Source organism: Martes martes, assembly GCF_963455335.1.
Source record: "Martes martes genome assembly, chromosome: X".
NCBI lineage: Eukaryota > Metazoa > Chordata > Mammalia > Carnivora > Mustelidae > Martes > Martes martes.
Window position 1 is genome coordinate 60,999,555 of NC_137897.1, and position 21,304 is coordinate 61,020,858.

A 21,304-nucleotide genomic window follows, 5' to 3' on the forward strand; every position below is an offset into this window, starting at 1 on the left:
TTTTTATTATAAGAGAGGGGGACCTGGGCCTTTCCCGGATTCTGAGAGGTCTCAGTTATTAGCAGCCTTACTTAGAATTCCATTTTGGGGAGCCAGGAAACCCAATTAGTTTTCCAGAGGGAAGTGCCTTTTGCATCAATCCTGGCAGGGTTGCCAAGAAATCGCTAGGGTTGGGGGGCGGTGCTTTTCTTCTGGCCATTGTGGCTGTGCTCCGCGCTGCAGCACCTCTGGGCACCCGGGCGGAGGCCTGGGACCTCTCGCGCTCTCCTCGTCCACCCGGAGGCACCACCCCGAGCCCTTCCCGGCCCCCTGCCCACCCCGCGGCCCCGCCTCCTGCTCCCACCCTCGAGTCACGAAGGTCTGGGGAGGCTCGCTGCGTGCCGGACGTGACTAATGAAAACCGCACGTCCCATCAGTGTTCTCGCAGACAGACAGCGCCTAGGAGGCAATGGCAGAGTGCTGGCGCGTCGCGGCCGCGTCCAATAGCAACGGCCGGGCGCTGCGCGAGGGAGAAGGGGAGGAGCGGTAGGCGGGGCGGTGTGGCCCGGGCAGCTTTCGGCATTTCGCACGCAACTGGAGCGCGAGTCGGCCGCATTCTTCTCCGCTGTTTCGGCTCTCAGCCTCGTGGCCCTTGTATTGCCAGGATGTCGCTTTCTAACAAGCTGACTCTGGACAAGCTGGACGTGAAGGGGAAGCGGGTCGTCATGAGGTAATTCTACACGTCTGCTCGTGCTTCCCTCAAGGGCTTGGCCGCAGTCTCTTCGGCCCGAGCCAACTTGCTTACGCTCCTGCCCAAAGTTGCTCTTAGTCGTCCGCTCGGCCCCGTGGGTTCTGAGCCTGCAGAGTGAGGCTTTCCACCATTGTGGCCGAGGCTTTGCCCCAATTTCACGGTTTCTGACCTCCTTGACTTTGCCCGGAAGGGGAGCCGTTTTTGCCCTTTGCTGGTGGATCCACCGAGGAAGGGCTCAGTTCTGGCTCAAATGACCCGTTTTGCCCTATTTCCTATTCCTGAAATGCAGTTCTGTCGCCTCCAGCTCCCACCAGGCGAAGTGGGGCCTAATGCTTAGTCTTCAAATCCCTAGGCCCCAAAGAAGGGACCTTGAAAGGTCATTTGGTTAGTTTCCCTTCCCCCACCGCCCTAGATCATCCTAGAGAGATGAGAAAAGACATAGATTTCGAAGGTCCCTGCACAAAAGGGAGGTTTTCCCCAAAAGATGTTGATTTCGATATTCAGGAGTAGGACCCCCTAAAACATGGAGGATGGGAGGGTGAGGAGGGGTGGGGCACACTGAAGGATACTCTGCAGAGCTTATGTAACAGGCCTGTGCACGGCACCGTTGGACTACAGGGCATGGGGTTTACATCAGAATTGTGACACATACGGGCTAGTGGTAGAGCAGGGCGTGGGTGCTCTTCCGTGCTGTTCTTCAACCTCACCTCACAGAAGGCAAGAGAAGCAGGATAGTGGAGGTGAGGATGGGCTACTCATGCACTTTGGGGTCTTTTACTCTGCACGTGTGGATCCTGGTCACTTACCATGGGACTTGTCCCTTACATGCCAAAATTAGCAGTGTGGTGTATGGAGCTTTTACATTTATCATTTTGGTAACGTGTGGTACATTTGCAAGCTAGGAGCAAAGTGCAGGACAGTTGGGTATGTAAATGATGGGGCGACTGTTGCTAAACCTTCATAGGATCCAAGGGTGGCGTGTTTTCTGGGTGGCAGGGCTTGATTGATAGTCTTGTGCAGCCCTGTCCTTTTTGGGAAGTGGTTGATAGGTGGACAGGCATGTGAATGGTGTGATCTAGCCCCTTTGCCAATTTGGGCTGGTTCAAGTGAGGGCGTCTTTTGGATATTAACAGACACAAAAGGTTGTAGGGAATCTCCCTTCACCCTAGGCTTAAACGTAGGAGGGCACTCTGAATTTCAGAACTGTGGGCACTGTAAAAGTTAATGCAGCTCTACCCTTTTCTCTGATTTTATCATGGTCACTTTCAGTTTTGCATGTCGCAGCCTCTGCCTTGTTGTGGAAATAGAACAACTCAGTAGCTTATGGCCCTGAGAAACACTTAGTGTCTACATTTACCCAAATGACCTAGGTATTTGCAATCTGGACGTAGTAGTAATCAAAGCCATCTTAGTACTAGAAAAGGGCCCTTTCTACCCCTCAGGTGATCTTAAGAGAGGGGATAGATTCTGTGAAAAACAGGCCAGGTGGACATTGCCATGTGACTGGATTTTAGGTTTTTAAATTATTTCCTCCCATCTTTGCTGGGCTCAATTCTGGCCTGTCCAGATATACCTGCTGAAAGACCAGAAGTACCTGCTGAAAGACCAGAAGTGGGGCATCACGTTGGTCACCTTCCTGCAATTGAAGTCTTGGGCTTTATCTTCTCAGGGGAACTGGTTTGTGGGATTAACTGGGCTGGCTGGGAGTGGGACTTGAGGTGGTGCTTATCTTTTCTCCCTCTGTACTTAATATGAAATACCTTGCTGTCCAAGGGCTCAAAGTTTCATTTAACACAGATTAACCTTGAGACTTGAAATGATTGGCCAGTCCTCTTTTGCTGTTGGAAAATTACCTGTCCAGGGTCACCAGACTAGCGAATTGGTGACAGAGCTAGGACTAGAATTTGGGTCTCTTTGACTTCCAGCCAAATCCTCTTAAATACTCAACATTGTAAACAAGGGCAGTCTAAAAAAGACTTTTTGTCTGCTGAAGGTTGCAATCAATATTTTTTCCCCTGAAATCTGGATAAATTCTGTTAATTTTGCCTGGGGACAGGGAGTTACTTTTTTCCCTGATTATTAATGTATCTCTTTTGAACAGAGTCAGATTTTGTAGGATTTTTTGGAAGAGCCTAGGCAGCTATACCTTGTCAGCTCAAATTTCTTTTTGTTTCAGTGCCTTTATGTGGTGGTTGCTGGCAATGTTTCAGAAATGGGGTCTCCTGAGTAATGGCTACTTCACTTGCCTCTTTTTCGTCCTGCAAAAGATAACTCTGATGTCTCTGATGTTGGTGTTAGCCAAGTCTTCAGGATCCTGCTTTGAATTGCCAAGGGAAACAGACTGATCTGTTGAGGGAACTTTAGATAGTCAGAAACCTCTGACTGGGTAATTACCAGGTTCCACCTCCTCTTTTTTTTTTTTTTTTTTTTTGGGATTCCAGTTGACTTTACCGCCTTTTGAGTATAACTTCCGGCTTATTTTTGCAATGTCATTTCCTTCCTTCCCAGTGCGGATTGCCAGTCTTACTCCTTTGGTAACTGGTGAAGCACTTCCCTTTTTGCTTGCTTCCTCCACCAGCCTTCTGTTTTAAACCTCACTGCTTTTCTCTAACCTGTTCTAACTTGTTAAGCAGCGGCTCTTGATGCAGTGGAAAAAGAAATGGAGAGGAAAATCTGAGCGGAGAAGTCCTTAAGACACCCATAATACCCCAATCTTCCAGTTGGGGGCAGTGACCCAAGGGTGGGCACGGTACTTTTGAGAGCTTTTAATGGGAGGGGGCCTGGACTCCTGAGATTTCAGGTGACAGAGACTTGATACTCTAAATCAGCGTTTTTAACATTTTATTTTAAGATAATTACAGATTCACAGGAGGTTGCAAAGTTAGTACAGAGAAGTTTGTTCACCCAGTTTCCCCCAAAGGATACATCTTAACAAAATTAAGGAGGTTGCAGAGATAGTACAGAGAAGTCTTTGTTCCCTCAGTTTCCCCCAGTGGATACATCTTACAAAATTAGAGTACAATATCAGAAGCAGGAAGTTGACATTGGGACAAAGTGTGTAGTTCCGTGCTGTTTTATCACATGTATAGATTGGTGTAATTTCTACCACAAGTTACGAAACTTTTCTTTTTGTTTGAGCATCACCAAGACCTTCCTCTTTCTGCCTCTGCAGAGTCATTCTCCCGCCCTCAACTACCTTCATTCCAACCCCTGGTAACTACTGATCTGTTTCCTGCCCCTAAAGTTTTGTCATTGCAAAAATGTTACATAAGTGGTATCACAGTATATAACCTTTTGGGATTGGCTTTTTTTTTCCCACTCAGTTTAATGCCCTCTAGATTTATGCAAGTTGTCGCTTCTCTGTATTGCTGAGTAGTACTTCATGATATGAATGTTGCACAGTTTGTTTAGCCATTCACCCAGTGATGGACATCCGGTTTGTTTCTAGTTGGGGGCTATTAACAAATAAAGCTGTTGTGCACATTGAATATTCATGGACAGGTCTTGATATGGACAAATGCTGTTATTTCTCTTGGATTAACACCTAGGAGTGAAATCACTGGATTATATGCTGAATTCTCAGACTGGTTTCCAAAGCAGGCACACTATTTTACGAGTGATCAGTTTTTCTGCATCTTTACCAGCATTCGGTATTGCCATTTTTTATTTCAGCCATTCTGATAGCTGTGTGGTGAAATCTGAATTCATGCCTGAAGCTAAGGCTCACCAGTGTTTCAGGGAAGTGGAAAAGGAAGGGGTACAGATTTTATATAGAATATAAGAAGTAGAATGTGTAAGCAAGGGAAGTCCAGTTCTCATCAGTAAGGTATGTTACATCAGCTTGTATAGATGTCACAGATTCTTGACTTTTTCTGCACATAGAATTTCCTCCCTGTAAGGGCTTGGGAGTAGGGAATACTGAATAGGGTGGCTTGTGCTCAGCCTGTCGCCATTAGCCCTTTTGACCATGGGCCTTTCTGGGAGGCTGCAAGAGGGAAAATGACAACAAGTAATGGGATACTCTGTCCTCTTCAGAATGTACTTGAAGGCTGGCAGGGGCCTTGTTTGGGATATTTAGAGAAGATGCTTAGAATCAGAGTCCGGTAGCCTGAAACTGAATAGAGTGTATTTCTTCAGAGGTATACTGCTTTTATTTTTGAAGACTTAATTAAAATGTTTGAATATAGACTTACTCCCTCAGCCTGCCTTTAGAAAGGCATTTCTTCAATGAGGTAGGTTGGAGTAGGGATATAGGAAATTGGTGTTGTCTTTATAGGTCTAAGGATGTTGTAACTGCTAGGCCTTGAGCATGGCAGCAGTCTTCTCCACTACATCGTATCTTCCCTTAGTCCCATTAGCATGTGACTGTGCTAGCTGTTTTTGTAAAGGTGGATTGTGTTTTCAAAGGCAGATTGATGCCTTTTAAAACACAAATTACATTTTGGAGAAGCATTAACACATACAATAGCTGCCATTTGTATGGCACTTACTGTGTACCAGGTACTCTTTGAAGCCCTTTACAGATCACGCTAACTCATTTAATTCTCACAGTAACACCGTGAGGTAGATACTATTATCCCCATTCTGCGGATGAGAAAGAAAGCATTTAAACAGGATCTTGGCAGGCAGCTCTTAGCCCTAACAACTAGCTATCACACATTGTTTTAGATTAGTTAGATTGAAATAGGCTGGGCTTCCAAGGAGTTCAGAAGGGGGAAGGAAATTATTGGTTCTTAAAAAGTGGTAAAAGTCAGGTGAGAAAGGAGAGACTGCAGTAAATTACTTGCTTGTGCCATCCTGATCACGTCTCTGCTAAATTGCTTGTTTGTCAGGTAGGCAGGATCACATGTTCCGCCCTCTCCTTTCAGGTTTTACGAAAGAAGCTATCTTACTTTTATTGCCTGTGTTTTGCTTGAAAGAGTACTGTGTGAACTTGGTCTTGGACACTGGTTTTTTTCCTGGTCATGAGGCCCTAGGCTTTCTCCAGAAAGAATGATAATCTGTTGATATGTTTTATTTTCCAGTCTTTTTTTTTTTTTCTTTTGAGTGGTATTAGTTAGCTTCACTAGGACCCAGAAATAATATCAAAGGAATCACAATCAAGATAATGTTCCTTAATTACCCCTTATCCATTCAGCCTCCATTATTATTAGATACTGTCATACTAGGTCCACATGAAAATCTTTTTAGGTGGAACTGGTTTTCCAGGTTTCGAGGGCTAGTTCCTGTGAAGTCAGGTTTTTTTTTTTTATTTTAAAAAATTTTACTTTTAAAGTATGAGATACATACCTAAAAGGACACAGATCATAAGCTCAAAGAATTACCACTGAATGAACACATTTGTGTAATCACCCAGGTCAAGAAATACAAGACAACCCCATGTCCTCTCCCAGTCCTCCTCTCTCCCTCCTCCCACCGGCCTCCCCATGGCTAACCACTGTGTCTTACAATACCACTGATGATTATTAAGGTGGTTTTTGAACTCCCATCATATTTAACTGGTTCACTAAAAATGCTTCTCCTAATCTTTGAGGGAATCTGAAACTTTGCTTCTTTTTTAGAGTGGACTTCAACGTTCCTATGAAGAACAACCAGATAACAAACAACCAGAGGTAAGGTCTCTGCTAAAACTTGAGTTTGGTTTAAGATGTGTGTGCCTGTGGGTGTGTAGGATGAAATGGTTTTTCCTTTCTTAGTGTAGAACTGTGTGGTAGCTTAAGCCATATAGTCTTGGCTTTCCACAAACCCACTATGTGGTCTGCTTTCTTTTTTTTAAAAAAATATTTTATTTATTTGACAGAAATCACAACTAGGCAGAGAGGCAGGCAGAGAGAGAGAGGAGGAAGCAGGCTCCCTGCGGAGCAGAGAGCCCGATGAGGGGCTCGATCCCAGGACCCTGAGATCATGACCTGAGCTGAAGGCAGAGACTTTAACCCACCGAGCCACCCAGGCGCCCCTGTGGTCTGCTTTCTTATGAGAATGTAGAAATTGAAAAAAGTCATGTTAAGTGGTTTATTTTCTCTCCCTATTTTTTGAAAATTTGAATAATTTGGGGTTATGTATTTTTAAAGAATATCAGAGCTGATACTTGATTCTCTTGCAAAATGAAGAACTGTGCAAGAGGATTTTTTAATATTAGTAATTTTAAGCTTATATGTATTTTTTACAAGCCTTTCCATTCAATATGGCTCAGATAAAATCAGTTTTGGGGAATTTGGTACAAGGGAAAAGATTTCAGAAGTAGTATTTTCAGTCAGTTTAGGCTGTTCTAAATATCTTGACTCCAAAATCAGAAGCAGAAATTTTAAGTGATAGTATACTCTTGCTTTTGACTAGATTGTAAAGAAGGTTTAATTTTAAATTCCAGATGAGGGGTTTGAGCTGGAAAGGTGTGCTTTCCAATGATCTAGAGCAGTGTTGTCTAATAGAAATAGAATATAAGCCACATATAATACAGAATTTTCTAGTTGCCACATTAAAAAGGTAAAAAGAAGTGGGTGAACTTAATTTTAAGTAATACGTTTTATTTAATTCAGTTAAGTCCACAATAATCATTCAGTAGTTATTCAGTAAAAAATTAAAGGGACATAAAACTTTTTTGGTATTAAGTCTTCAAGATCCAGCATGTATCTTCACAAAGCACATTGCCATCTGGATTTTTAAGAGGCACACATAGCTAATGGCTGCTTTATTTTACGGTGTAGGTCTAGACCCAGAACATTTTCAGGGTCCCAGGGTAGAGACTGGCATTTTACCAAGTACATCTCTGCTGCAGCATAGTGGAAGGTCCCAGGGTAGAGACTGGCATTTTACCAAGTACATCTCTGCTACAGCATAGTGGAAGGTCTGTGTTTTGTACAAGGCATCTCTTTTTTCGTTATTTTCTGCAGCACACAGAAGAAAATTGGAAATACGCCTATCAAGGTGTTTCATGGATTAAAAGCAGAGAAGCGGGTCTGAGTACATTTTTTTCATTTTCAGAAATCCATGGAGTTAACAAAAGGAAGCATTAGAAATAATAGAACTTTCTGATAGGGGATATCCATGAAGAATAATTTCGTTTCTTTGGGCAAACTTTGTGCTTAATGAAGGTTTCTTCTTTATTTGGTGTTAGTGAGTTTTTATATATGTCAAATAGCATAAGATATTTTAGAAACCTAACATGGTTTTTTTATTGTTCCATTGTCTGCTGAAATGTCACCTTATCAGAGACTTCCCTGGCCACCCTATCTAAAATCCCCTTCACCACTATTCCTCAGTCATTCTTGTCTCTCTGCCTTTTTTCCATGGCTCTTACTACCACCTGATGACAGACACACACATACCCATATTTATGTGTATATACACACATATGTGTTCGTTTTTTATTGTCTCTCTCTCTCCATTAGAATTATACTTCATGAGAGCAGAGACTGTTTCATTTACGGTTGCATTCTCAGAATCTGGAAAGGTACCTGGCATAAGAAGCATTCAATAAGTATTTGTTGAATAAATGAATGATTTCTTTATTATCAATTTCAGTTTCTTAAAGACTGGCAGAAATGGGGACGCCTGGGTGGCTCAGTGGGTTAAGCCGCTGCCTTAGGTTCAGGTCGTGATCCCAGGATCCTGGGATCGAGTCCTGCATTGGGCTGAGCAGGGAGCCTGCTTCTTTTTCTGCCTCTGCCTGCCACTCTGCCTGCTTGTGCTCTCTCTCTCTTACAAATAAATAAGTAAAATCTTAAAAAAAAAAAAAAGGGCACCTGGGTGGCTCAGTCGGTTAAGTGGCTGCCTCAGCTCCGGTCATGATCCCAGAGTCCTGGGATCGAGCCCCATGTCGGACTCCCTGCTCAGTGAAGAGCCTGCTTCTCCCTCTCCCTCTGCCTGCTGCTCTGCCTACTTGTGCTTTCCCTCTCTCTGTCAAATAAAATCTTAAAAAAAAATCTTCAAAAAAAAAAAAAAAAGACTGGCAAAAATGGAACGTTAGTATCAAGGTTATAACAAAAGTTTGACATGTTTAAAGGAAGTTTAATAATTTTTTACTTAAACTATAATGTAGATAATACGACATTATTTAAACCATGTTCTATATAATGTATTTTTTCCTACCAGGAAATGTGCCTTAGGATCTATAATGGGTGCAAAAAAGTTACTACACATTTTTAAGTTTTTCCTGTATTTCCTTTAATGGTGTCAGGATTGGGGAATTTTAGATTTCTTCCTCAATCACATAAGAGGGATGTTTCAGGGGTCCCCAAGACACCTTTATAACTTAGTGATTCACTAGAAGGACTCACAGGACAGGATGTAGCATAGTGTTCTCACTGCCAAAGTTTATTATTACAGGGTACATGACAAGATCAGCAAGGGGAAGAGACACACAAAATCTGGAGAAATCTATGGGCTTCCAGTGCTCGCCCTTCAGCAGTGGAAACTGCAGAAGTTGCATGCATTGTTTTTGCCCAGAGAAGCTATTAGAGATTCGGCTTCCAAGATTTTTACTGGGAGCTGGTCAATGGGTACCCTCTGCATTGGAACCAACAAAATTCTGGACTATTAGAAGAAAGCAGGTGTTCAGTATAAATCACTTCGTACAGTCTTGGAGCAGTGTCCATTAGAACAGCGCATGTCAGATTTGAGGGACGACTTTGGAAGCAGGCTTCCCAGACACTGGCCAAGGGCCAACCTTGCAAGCAGGTCCTTCTAAAGATAGCAACTTCAGTCCTGCTCTTGTAGATCTTCTCTGCCTAAGCAGCAAAATGTGATGAGATTGAATAATCCTTGGTGGAGGATTGGCATCATAATTGACTTCTTCCTCTGAACCTGAACCTGAGGACCATCACTGAGTTCCCAACAGTAAATCTGAGGGAATTTAGAGAAGAAAAGGGGCTTTATAGTTCATGAGGCCATAAATAAAACCATTCCCACTAATTCCTAGGAGTAACCTTCATCTATCCCCTGTCTCTATTTTGTTGCAGAATCAAGGCTGCCATCCCAAGCATCAAATTCTGCTTGGACAATGGAGCTAAGTCAGTTGTTCTTATGAGCCATCTGGGCCGGCCGGATGGTGTCCCTATGCCTGAGAAGTACTCTTTGGAGCCAGTTGCTGTAGAACTTAAATCTCTGCTGGGCAAGTAAGTGCCAGACTCTGGAGCTGGTAGACTGTATGACAGGAGATGCTGTGAAGCATGTACTGGTTCTTTCAGACTTTTCAGTTGTCCCCATCTCCTGCTCTTCCCAGGGATGTCTTGTTCTTAAAGGACTGTGTGGGACAAGAAGTGGAGAAAGCTTGTGCTAACCCAGCTGCTGGGTCTGTCATCCTGCTGGAGAACCTTCGCTTTCATGTGGAGGAAGAAGGGAAGGGAAAAGATGCTTCTGGGAATAAGGTAGGGCCTGTGACTTCCAACATTATTAGGGGTGAGGAGGACTGAGTCCATGAGAGATTGAAGAATAGAGGTAGTTCAAGTTTATTTTTTCCTTAGATACCTTCTTATTGAAGTATAGCATATATATATATATATATATGAGATAGGTTTATGTTTATTCATATAAAGGTTATTTTCATACATATGAATATTCATATATGAATAAATTAAAATAACCTTTTCATATATTAAAGGTTATTTTAATATGTATGAAAATCTTTAATATAAATGAATATGAATATATATGGATATATATGAATATATATTTAAGCTATACATTTATATAAATTTATTTATATTTATATCTGTCTATAGATGCATGACTTGATAAATTATCAGAGTACACACACACCTGCTGTGTAACCACCACCTAGGTCAAGGAATAGAATATTGGCTAGCATCCCAGAAGCCCTTCTCATGCTCAGATGTTTTGTAATACCTTTGAAAAATATGTGAATAGCATTTGGGTATAAGAGTATTCAGTGGGTGTGCTTTTGCATTTGTTACTTTGTTCCCCACTTGACCTATGATACATGAGGAGTTTTTTTTCCTGACAGTGTGTGATAATCCTAGTTGAAGGGTAGGCTATGATTCCCAAGTGCTGAGAGCAGATGTTCATAGGCACTTGTCGGGGGTGGGTGTCCATGCTATACCAGGGGTTCTTCCCAAAGAGCCAGTTTTAGATTTTTTTTTTTTTCCGTCAAGGCTGGAACAGTTTTTCTAAGCAAAAGACCATGGTGTGTTATGGAAAGACAGTAATATTCTTATTTAAAAGGGGGATTAACTTTAATAGTTGAGCTTGGCACTCTTAAAACCATAAATTGAAATTTAGTGTGATAGAATTAGGGTTTTCTTACAAAAGAATTAAGTGAGCAGAAAATGTACTTTGTACTAAAAGTCAAGTGGAAAGGGACTCTGGGAAAATTGTAGTTGGGCAAATGATGGTCATGGTGATATTGCCTTGAGATTTGAGACTTTTTTAATGAAGTATAAAACATATTTTTTGAATTCCCTTTAAAATAAGGAAGTGCACGTGTTGTCATCATTTTTTTTAAAGATTTTATTTATTTATTTGACAGACAGAGATCACAAGTAGGCAGAGAGGCAGGCAGAGAGAGGGAAGCAAGCTCCCCACTGAGCAGAGAGCCCGATGAGGGACTCGATCCCAGGACCCTGAGATCATGACCTGAGCCGAAGGCAGCGGCTTAACCCACTGAGCCACCCAGGCGCCCTGTTGTCATCATTTTATAAAGAAATTTAAGTTTCCGAAAGGCAGTCATTTTACTGAAGTTAGAAGCAGTAGTGGTGTTGCTGGACTTTGTGTGTAGCTCAGTCCATTAGATCAGTATACAACTTCTATAAAGGGTCAAACGGTAAAATACTTTAGGCTTTGTAGGCAGTATAGTCACAACTGCATATGGTCTCTGTTGGAATTGCTCAACTATGCTGTTGTCATGCCAAAGTAACCATAGAAAAAACCCGCCCAAAACAAAAATTAAAAGAGCAACCATAGATAATCCACAAAGTAGATTACTATGACCTGACAGCCAGAATTCAAATATTAAATGATAAAGCTGGCTCTTTGAGGATGATGTAGGATTTGCCTATGGGTAAAAGAGAAGCTGAAGTCATCCTTTAGAACTTTCTACCCTTAGGTGTTTTTGTGTCTTGGGGAATAAGATTCTTTGAAGCTAATATCTCAGTCTCCTGTTGTGCTTCTGGTGTTTCTTAAGGTCATTGGAGTACCTGCTTACAAGCAGTTTCTTTTCTTAGCACCTTAGGCCCTGGTCTTGCCTTACCCTGCCTTTGGCATAATCTTGGTACAGTGGTAGGAGTCAGGTGCTGATCTCAAATTTGGTGCCTGTTTAGAGTGAAACTCAATTGCACAGACTCTAGGACTTGGAAATGGTAGCAAATTGAGACAAAACCACCTATTCAGGAAGCGATGAACTAACAGTTCTAGTCTGTGACTTTTTTAGTTAACTTTACATTTAGTGTCCAGTGGCTTTTGATGCTTGGAATTTCATGAGCCAGTAATAAGTTCAAAATAGATTAAAAAAAAAAAGCAAGGACATAAAATACTTCTTTTTCCAGTGTGCCCACATTGGTCTTCTAGGAATATTTTCTTTCTTCTAGTTATTGGCAGAACAAAACTGAGAAGTGGGTTCTGGTTATTAATTTCTGTAGTGCCTGTTTCGTGAAGAGCTTCTGTTGGTGCCATTTTTCCTTCGACGATTCTTCAAGGGGTTATCATGCCTTTTTAATAGATGGGAAGATTTCAGGGACAGATACCTATTTGCCAAAGGTTACACAGTGAATTAATGTTGGAGTTGGGCCTAGAACCCAGGTGTTCTGCCATTTGGGCAGTATTTTCATAATAACACGGATTATCTTAGTCACCAGTGGCAGATGCTCTTCCATTCTAGAAAGATTATGTAGGTTCTACAGTCTTTAGTTTTAGCATTAGTTCCTCTGCATTCTTCAGGTCATTAGAAGAAAACCCGTTCTTTGTGGCAACCTCCTTCACCTTGAAATGTAGGAGGATGGGAGTAGGCAGTGACTAAAAGGAACATTAGTTCTGTCCTGTATATTTTTCTGTGATGTGTTCCCCCGTGCATCTTTGCTTGGTTTCTTTCTGGAGGTTTTTTGTTCATTCTGCCATCCTGCTTTATGTCCCCTTTTAGGTGGGGGCGGGGGGGATCCCAGAGAGTGTTTTCTTAGATGCCTAAGTTCTAGGGAATGTTATATAGAATATATAGAATAACTTCTTTTAATATATATATAAAATGTTTCTGAGGTCCTTTTCTGTTGCGTGTTTCCACCTGCCCTCTCTGTTCCAGCCTCATGAAGAACGTGTGTGAGGGCCACTTTCCCTTTGGAAAAAGGCCTTGGTAGCTAGAAGCTTGAGTCAAGTATAATCCTAACTTTTGCAAGGAGAATATGTTGAAATGAGGCTATGAGGCAAGCTAAGGAAAGGAAAAGAAAATCTTAGGACTTGGGGAGAGGTCAGTGGGCTGTGATTAGCTTTGTGTGATTAGAGGTTAAGCCATGGTTCAGGAATCTTCTTCCCAATTTGAGGCAGGATGAAGGAGAGTAGAACGTAGAAGGGACCAAAAGACCTAGAATATTTGGAAGAAGAAGTAGATCCTGTTGCTAGTTGTAAAAATTGCTGTCCCACTGACTCTGGGTCTTTAGAGATACTCAGGAGGACTCTTGGTATGAGATGCCTTTACAGTTGTCTTCCTTGTAGCCATCAACATTTTCTGTGTTGGTTTTTCTTTCTTTTTTTTTTCCTGCAGGTTAAAGCTGAGCCAGCCAAAGTAGAAGCCTTCCGAGCTTCCCTTTCCAAGCTAGGAGATGTCTATGTCAATGATGCTTTTGGCACTGCTCACCGAGCTCACAGGTATTAAGAGTCTTTTTTGACGTTGAGCTAGGAGGAGTATTCCTCTGTTTACTCAAGCAGTCCAAGCTCTCAGAACATCATACTTTGAGCTTCTATCTCTAATTGGAGCTGCCAGTTAAGACTGCGGTTCCTGTTGAATATTCTTGGTCCTTATTGAGGAAATAAAAGGGAAAAATGTGGAGAATCGTGGAGCTTTTTGTTGAGCTTCAGGAAGGGGTTGCTCTTAGGAAATTTCAGATAGAGCCCTCCCTTTGTTAACATTGTAGGGTCAGAATCTTATGCTGTCTCTAGGAAGCAGAGTGAGGAGTCTTCTTTGGTCATTAGCTAACTGGCTGATTGTTTATTATGGTTAAACCCTTGACTTAAAGACTGTCAGTTGGGTTTCTTCAATCCTACTTAAGTTTGTTGCTTTTTACTTTTTCCTCTAGGCCATACAAAAAGCTCGTTTTGTACCTCCATGTTTTGTTAGAATTTAGGGATGAAAACCGTGGTCTCTTGGAATCTCAGAAGTGAAAGTATTTCAGTGATAAGGAGATGGACTCTAGAATTGGGAGAATTGTTAAGGATTGACCAAAATTTCAGTGTCTCTGGTCTTTTCTAGCTCCATGGTGGGAGTCAGTCTGCCACAGAAGGCTGGAGGTTTCTTAATGAAGAAGGAGCTGAACTACTTTGCCAAGGCCTTGGAATGCCCAGAGCGACCCTTCCTGGCCATCCTGGGAGGGTATGAAGAACTCTTCAAGATCATGCTTTAAATAGCATGTCTGCCTGGTAGTAGGCCATGACTTGCGTGGCTTATTATGGTCAGAAAGCATAATCGGATGGGGTAAATAAGGAGAGTTTAATAAAGAGACTATATACAAATGTGTGGGTAGGGTACAGGGACACCCAGAAAGTACAGCTTAGTAGTCTGGGGCTAGCAACAGCTATCACCTTCCCTAGGCCCGAAGGGACAAAAGGAAGGAATGGTTACCAGAATCCAGGGCCCTCTGAGAGAAACTATAGCCTTGTTCAGGGAACATACGGATAGGCAGGGAGTCATCTTGCAAGGAGGGAGCCAGGCAAAGAAATACTCTGATCTCCCTTCAGTCTTCTGTTGATGTTCCCCTTCCCTCGCCCTCTCCCAGTTGCCTGCAACCCAACTGGAAGCCCAAGGGCAAGTGATGTGCTTTCATGCAGGTCAGCCTCCTGGGGCAAAGCAGGGCCAAGAAGGATAGCAAGTGGTTTTGGAGGGAAGAACGGGAAAGATTCACCACAGGTCCCCATCTGACAATTTCTGAAGCATTTGAGCCTTTCATGTACATACAGTCTGGCAAGAATAACTATGAACATCTCCTCATATGTATGTATTTAATTTATCATTCAGAACTCATTTCTCCAGATTATATACCTTCTTACAGTTTTTCCTGTGGGGAAAGGTACCATGTGGATAATGATATTCCAGTGGCTTAGTTAAAATAAAAATTTCAGAATTGCAGGTTAAGAGTCTAGGAAGAGAAATTTTAGAGTGGGGACGGGGACCTAGTGCTGCTTGAATAAGAGGACTTGCTGTCACTTGGCATGGATATCTAGGTAGCACCCTCTTTATGGCTGAATGCTACTGGCCCTTCTATAAGCATGTTTGTTTGTCCCCGTGGGATTGAACATACTCGGCATTTTCCTATGAAAGCTTACTCTGGAGTTGGATGTCAATTTCAGGTAGCATAGTTCTTCAGGATTCGTGAGCCCAGTATCAGGGTCCTAAAAATAATTCAGGTGGGCACTGTGTTACAAAGGTCAGACTCTCATCCTCATCTCGAGATAAGTATTCGATCTGCCTTTGCTTTCCATCCTTCTGTAGATCTGGAATATGTGAGTACCACCTAGTGGTTACCGTCAGATTTAAGGCTTAGCTGGAAATAACTGTTTGTGGGAAGTTGATGTGGTTTTTTTTTGTTGTTGTTTTGTTTTGTTTTTTTTCTTTTGGTGTGGTGTTCTTGTTTTTGCCAGCTTTCTTCCAGTGTAGTCTTAGACCAGTAACAGTTTTGGGGCAAATTTTACATTTTATTAAAGAAAACATTATTGTGTTGGGGTGCTTGGGTGGCTCAGTGGGTTAAAGCCTCTGCCTTGGGCTCAGGTCATGATCCCAGGGTCCTGGGATTGAGCCCTGCATCGGGCTCTCTGCTCAGTAGGGAGCTTGCTTCCCTTCCTCCCTCTCTGCCTGCCTCTCTGCCTACTTGTGATCTCTGTCTGTCAAATAAATAAATAAAAAATCTTAAAAAAAATTTTTATGGAAACACTGAAGCATGTACAGAAGTTGGGAGTACAGTATAATAAGCCCCCAGACACGTAGTACACTGCTTCAACAATTACATTTTTATCAGGAGTGCTTTTAAGCAAGTCTTAGACATAATTTCACTTAGTAGTACTGTATGTATCTCATAACTGATAAAGAGATTTCTTTTTAAATAACCACCACGTTATACCTAACACATTTTAACAGCTTTGTTCGTCATCTAATATCTAGTCTGTATTCAGAAGTTCTTTGTCATCTCAGAAATGTCATTTTATAATTGGCTTCATGGAATAAGGATCCATATGAAGTTCATGTGTTGTATTTGGTTGTTAGGCATTTTCTGTTCTGTAATAGTCCCTTTTTCTTACTATTTTCTTTCCATTGATTTTTTGAATAAGCAGGGCATGTGAGGTATAGAGTATCCATCCCACATTAAAAAAAATTTTTTTTTAAAGATTTTATTTATTTGACAGAGATCACAAGTAGGCAGAGAGGCGGGCAGAGAGAGGGGGAAGCAGGTTCCCTGCTGAGCAGAGAGCCCAATGCGGGGCTCGATCCCAGGATCCTGGGATCATGACCCAAGCCGACAGTAGAGGCTTTAACACACTGAGCCACCTGGGTGCCCCATCCCACCTTTTTTAAAGATTGATTTATTTTAGAGCATGCGAGTGCATACACAAGCAGGAGGGGCAGAGGGAGAGAGAATTTGAAGCAGACTCTGTGCTAAGTACAGAGCCCGACACTGGGCTCGATCTCATGACCCTGAGATCATGACTGGAGCTGAAACCAAGTGTCAGATACTTAACTGACTATGCCACCCGGGTGCCCTGGCCTGAGTGGGTTCAGGGATCCCATAATTAACAGTCTTGCTCAGGTATAACTAGCTGTCTTGACTCTGGTTTTTATGGGGAGAAGGGGCAAAGTAGAGATGTATTTGGGTCTCATGGTTTCTATAGACAGTAGTAGGTATTCTCAGTTCTTTTTGGTCTAGAACCACACCTTTAAGGGGTTTTCTTAGAAACAGATTGGACTTTTGGGTTGAAGAAGCATAGGGCAACGTTAGCCAGTACTTTTTTTGTTCCTTCCAAGTATTTATTTAAAATCCAGTTAGTTAACATACAGTGTAATACTGGTTTTAGATGTAGGATTTAGTGATTTATCACTTGCATGCACAGCCAGTTCTCATGAGATAACAAGTGCCCCCCTCCTTACCCATTATCCATTTAACCCATCCCCATACCCACCAACCCTCAGTCTGAGTCTGTTTTATGGTTTGCCTGTCTTTTTTTTTACCCCTTGTGTTCATCGTATTATTTTTTGAATTCCACATACAAGTGAAATCATACAGTATTTGTCTTTCTCTGACTGACTTGACTTCACTTAGCATAATAACTTTCTAGCTCCATCCATATCGTTGAGCAGTGGCAAGGTTTCTTTCTTTTTATGGCTGAGTAATAGTCCGCTGTGTGTGTGTGTGTACCACAGGTTCTTTATCCATTCATCAGTCGATAGACATTTGGGCCTTTTCATAACTTGGTTATTGTTGACAATGCTGTTAAACATCGGGGCACGTGTATCCCTTTGAATCAGTATTTTTGTGTATTTCGGGTAAATACCTAGTAGTACAATTGCTGGATCATAGAGTAGTTATATTTTTAACTTCTACAGGAGCTTCCATACTGTTTTCCAGAGTAGTTAGCCAGTACTTTTGTCACTTGTGGGACATTTCTCTGTGCCTTGATGTAAAAACTCAGACACTATGTAATATCACTTCCTTAGTCCACCATTTATTCTTTCGGTGATGATTCTTGCTTTCTCTTCTAGAGCTAAAGTTGCAGATAAGATCCAGCTGATCAGTAATATGCTGGACAAAGTCAATGAGATGATTATTGGTGGTGGAATGGCTTTTACCTTCCTGAAGGTGCTCAACAACATGGAGGTAGGATACCAGTGCCAAGTAGATATGAAGTGGTTCTCCATCAGAAGTAGCAGGTTACGTAAATTTAAAAAGAAAACCAGCTTCTGACATGGGCCCTCGAAACTCCCATTTTTTTTTTTTTTTGGAAAGCTGCCTTTTGTCTTGGAATTGTTCCTTTACACTGCATTGTTACTCCTGTCTGCTTTGTGAGGTGTAATCATGTTCTTAGTATAGAGGCTGATCTTTATTTTGGCTCCTGTGTATAGATTGGCACTTCTCTGTTTGATGAAGAGGGAGCCAAGATAGTCAAAGACCTGATGTCCAAAGCTGAGAAGAATGGTGTAAAAATTACCTTGCCTGTTGACTTTGTCACTGCTGAAAAGTTTGATGAGAATGCCAAGACTGGCCAAGCCACTGTGGCCTCTGGCATACCTGCTGGCTGGATGGTGAGTCAATAGGGTGGGTGGTGGGTAGGAGTGAACAAAAGCATTTTAATTTCTTCCTTCCTTCCTTTCTTTCTTTCTTTCTTTCCTTCCTTCCTTCCTTCCTCCTTCCTTCTTTCCTTCCTTCCATTCATTCATTCAACCAGCCAGCATTTTAAAAAGAATCTCTACAGGAGATCCCTGTCAGAAAGGGCTCCAAATGTAGCAGTGAGGCCCTCCTCAGGAGAGAATCCATGGGGGGAAAAGCATGATTGCTGCTGTCTTCATCGGTAATAAGGGAGCAAAACTATGTTTTGTTTCTTCATTTATTTAATGTTTGTTGTTAAGACTTAACTATGTGCTGGGGTTGGTGCTAAATACTTTCATGATTTGGGCTGTTCTGGATTATGTTGTTCCCTAAAAACCTGTATAAGAACTCTTACATAAAAACATTAAGGGTAGCAGAAGTGTACTGATTATAAACAGGAAAAAATATATGTGTATATTAAAGACTGAATATTTCATTGTAGTGTTCGCCACATACTATCATTGTAATAGCTATATAAAGCTGTATCATGTTGACATACTAGTTTGCTTACTTATTTTCCTCTTGTTAAGCATGTGGGTATTATTCAGTGTTTCTCAAAGTGTGGTTCTAAGAATAGCATCAGAAGATGGAAGTTTCTGGGCCCTATCCCAGACTTAACGTATCAGAAACTCTGGGGGTTGGGCCCAGGAATTTTTTTTTGCTAGAACAAGCCCTCTTGGTGATTCCAGTACATGCCAAAGTTTGAGAACCACTGAATCTAGATCATTGTCTCAACCTTGGCATTGTTGGCATCTCAGGTAGTTTTTGCTGTGGGGTGTTGTCTTGCACATCACAGGGTGTTGAGCATCCCTGACTTCCACCTCCTAGATGTCAGTAGAACTATCCCCCTCCCAAGTTGGGACAACCAAAATACCCCAGATACTGCTACAGGACCCCTGGGGAGGGATAGAAATGACCCCTGTTGAAAACTACTGATTTAGTTCTTCACAGTCATAGTGTGGTTAAGAATGTTTTTATCAAATAACCTGGTTTTCCCTTCCATTTGATCTTCCATAAAGGACACGAGCAGGTTTATACTTAAGACTGAAGGGTGTCTTTTGGTTCTACAAGAAGCTGGTGTTCAGCCTTGAGTTCAGCTCTTGGTGAAGGTGGTGTTTGTTACTTTCAGAGCAACTTTCTTGGTAGGTCATCATCTTTTTTAACTCTGTCCCTTAGGGCTTGGACTGTGGTCCTGAGAGCAGCAAGAAGTATGCTGAGGCAGTTGCTCGGGCTAAGCAGATCGTGTGGAATGGACCTGTGGGCGTATTTGAATGGGATGCCTTTGCCCAAGGAACTAAAGCTCTCATGGATGAGGTGGTGAAAGCCACTGCCAGGGGCTGCATCACCATCATAGGTAAAGGGTCCTTTACAAAGTTAATGTCAGGGTAGTCTGGTAGAATTCTGATCAGAGGAAAGTTGAAGGGAAATGATGAACTTTTACTAGGTTTCTTGGTGCTGGTTGAGTCTTGAGAGCTGAACCAGTGTACATTTCATGGAGGACCCTCTTAATGAGAGGGAATTGGGGGTTCATCATCTACCTTTTGGGCTTAAGAGCATATCGCCTTACAGTTTGGTGCCAGTCCTTTTTATTTTATTTCTTTTCTCTCTTTTTAACTTGGCTTTCATTCAATAGGTGGTGGAGACACTGCTACTTGCTGTGCCAAATGGAACACAGAGGATAAAGTCAGCCATGTGAGCACTGGGGGTGGTGCCAGTTTAGAGCTCCTGGAAGGTGAGATTCTTCCCTATTTGACTTGCTGTGGGGAAGGCTGGGGGTTATGCAGTGACAGGTGGGTAGAATAGAGTGGAGATAGTATGTGGTATTGTCATTGGCGTTCATTATTACCTGGGCAGTACAAATGGAGGAACTTCAGATAACACTCCTGGCATCCATTTTGGGTGGGGAGGGGCACAGAGGAAGACTTACTCCAGAGGGGTGACACTTAAGTAGACCTGGGACCCAGAATGTGAAAGTTACCCAACTCTTGGTCATGTGTCCTAAGGAAGAGCAGACATGTTACTGGGACATGTTATTGGGAAGATAGACGTATCTGGCGTAGTGGGTCTTGTAGTAATGCTGTCTGTATGTGTGCTTTCTCAAAAACAGGTAAAGTCCTTCCTGGGGTGGATGCTCTCAGCAGTGTTTAGTACTTTCCTGCCTTTTGGTTCCTGTGCCCAGCCCCTAAGTCAACTTAGCCCTTGCCGCATCTCTACTTGGCATTAGCTAGAGTCTTCCCTCATGTCAAGATTCAGCTAGTGGCCAAGAGATGCAGCACCAGGAACCCTTAAGCAGTTGCACAGCATCTCAGCTCCTCTTTACTGCACCCTGGATTTGCCTACATTCTTCAAGATCCCCTTTGAATTTCCTAGCAACTAAACCATTATGCATTCTAGAGTGCATATATTTATATTTTGCCTGTTAAAAGAAAATGAGCTGTGTTAGCTTCTCTTTTTGAAGTAGCTTATTCTGACTAGCTTTGTCATTGTTTCGCTTCTCAGCATGGAAATAAGATGAAATTCCAATTATAGGTAGGTAGGGAGGCAAAGTTGGTGAACTATGAAATAAAAGTATCCATTGAAACTGGGATTTTATTTTCCTGTCATACTTTGTTAGGGTGAGGACAGACTCTTACGGAAGGGATCGAATCAGCTACATTCTGAATGCAAGAAATGGTGCAGCATTGGTCGGGGAGGTAGGGGAGATTAGATAAATGTCTACTCTTTTATTGAGGGCATACTTTTATGACAGATAATGTGACAGGTGCTTTAAGTTTTATTTTTATCTGTTAAAAACACATGACCATAGTTGAAAATAAAACAGTTAAGGCTTACAAAAACAAAATAGAGGCTTCAGCCTCTTCCTCACATTTTCCCATTCCCCAGAGATTTTTAACTCTTAGGTTTTTTTTGGCATTTACCTCCATGTTTCTAAGTCACATACTTACACTTTCAATTTCTTGATTTTTATAAAAAGCTATATATATCACTTTCCTACATGGAAAGATTCAGCTCTCTTCTGGCCTCTGTTCCACATATACTTCCCTTCTTCATTTTTCCCAGTATAGTT

General features: G+C 42.1%; 1 protein-coding gene across 1 annotated transcript; it reads left to right on the forward strand.

The window, feature by feature from the left end:
- Window positions 1–224: 224 nt before the first annotated feature.
- On the forward strand, window positions 225–20,822 carry PGK1 (phosphoglycerate kinase 1). Its single transcript, XM_080794927.1, has 11 exons — window positions 225–709; window positions 6,292–6,342; window positions 9,688–9,843; window positions 9,951–10,095; window positions 13,434–13,537; window positions 14,139–14,258; window positions 17,634–17,748; window positions 17,994–18,173; window positions 19,414–19,591; window positions 19,871–19,969; window positions 20,345–20,822. The coding sequence occupies exons 1-11, from the start codon at window positions 645–647 to the stop codon at window positions 20,383–20,385; spliced, it is 1,254 nt and encodes a 417-aa protein (XP_080651053.1). The 5' UTR covers window positions 225–644; the 3' UTR covers window positions 20,386–20,822.
- Window positions 20,823–21,304: the final 482 nt, after the last annotated feature.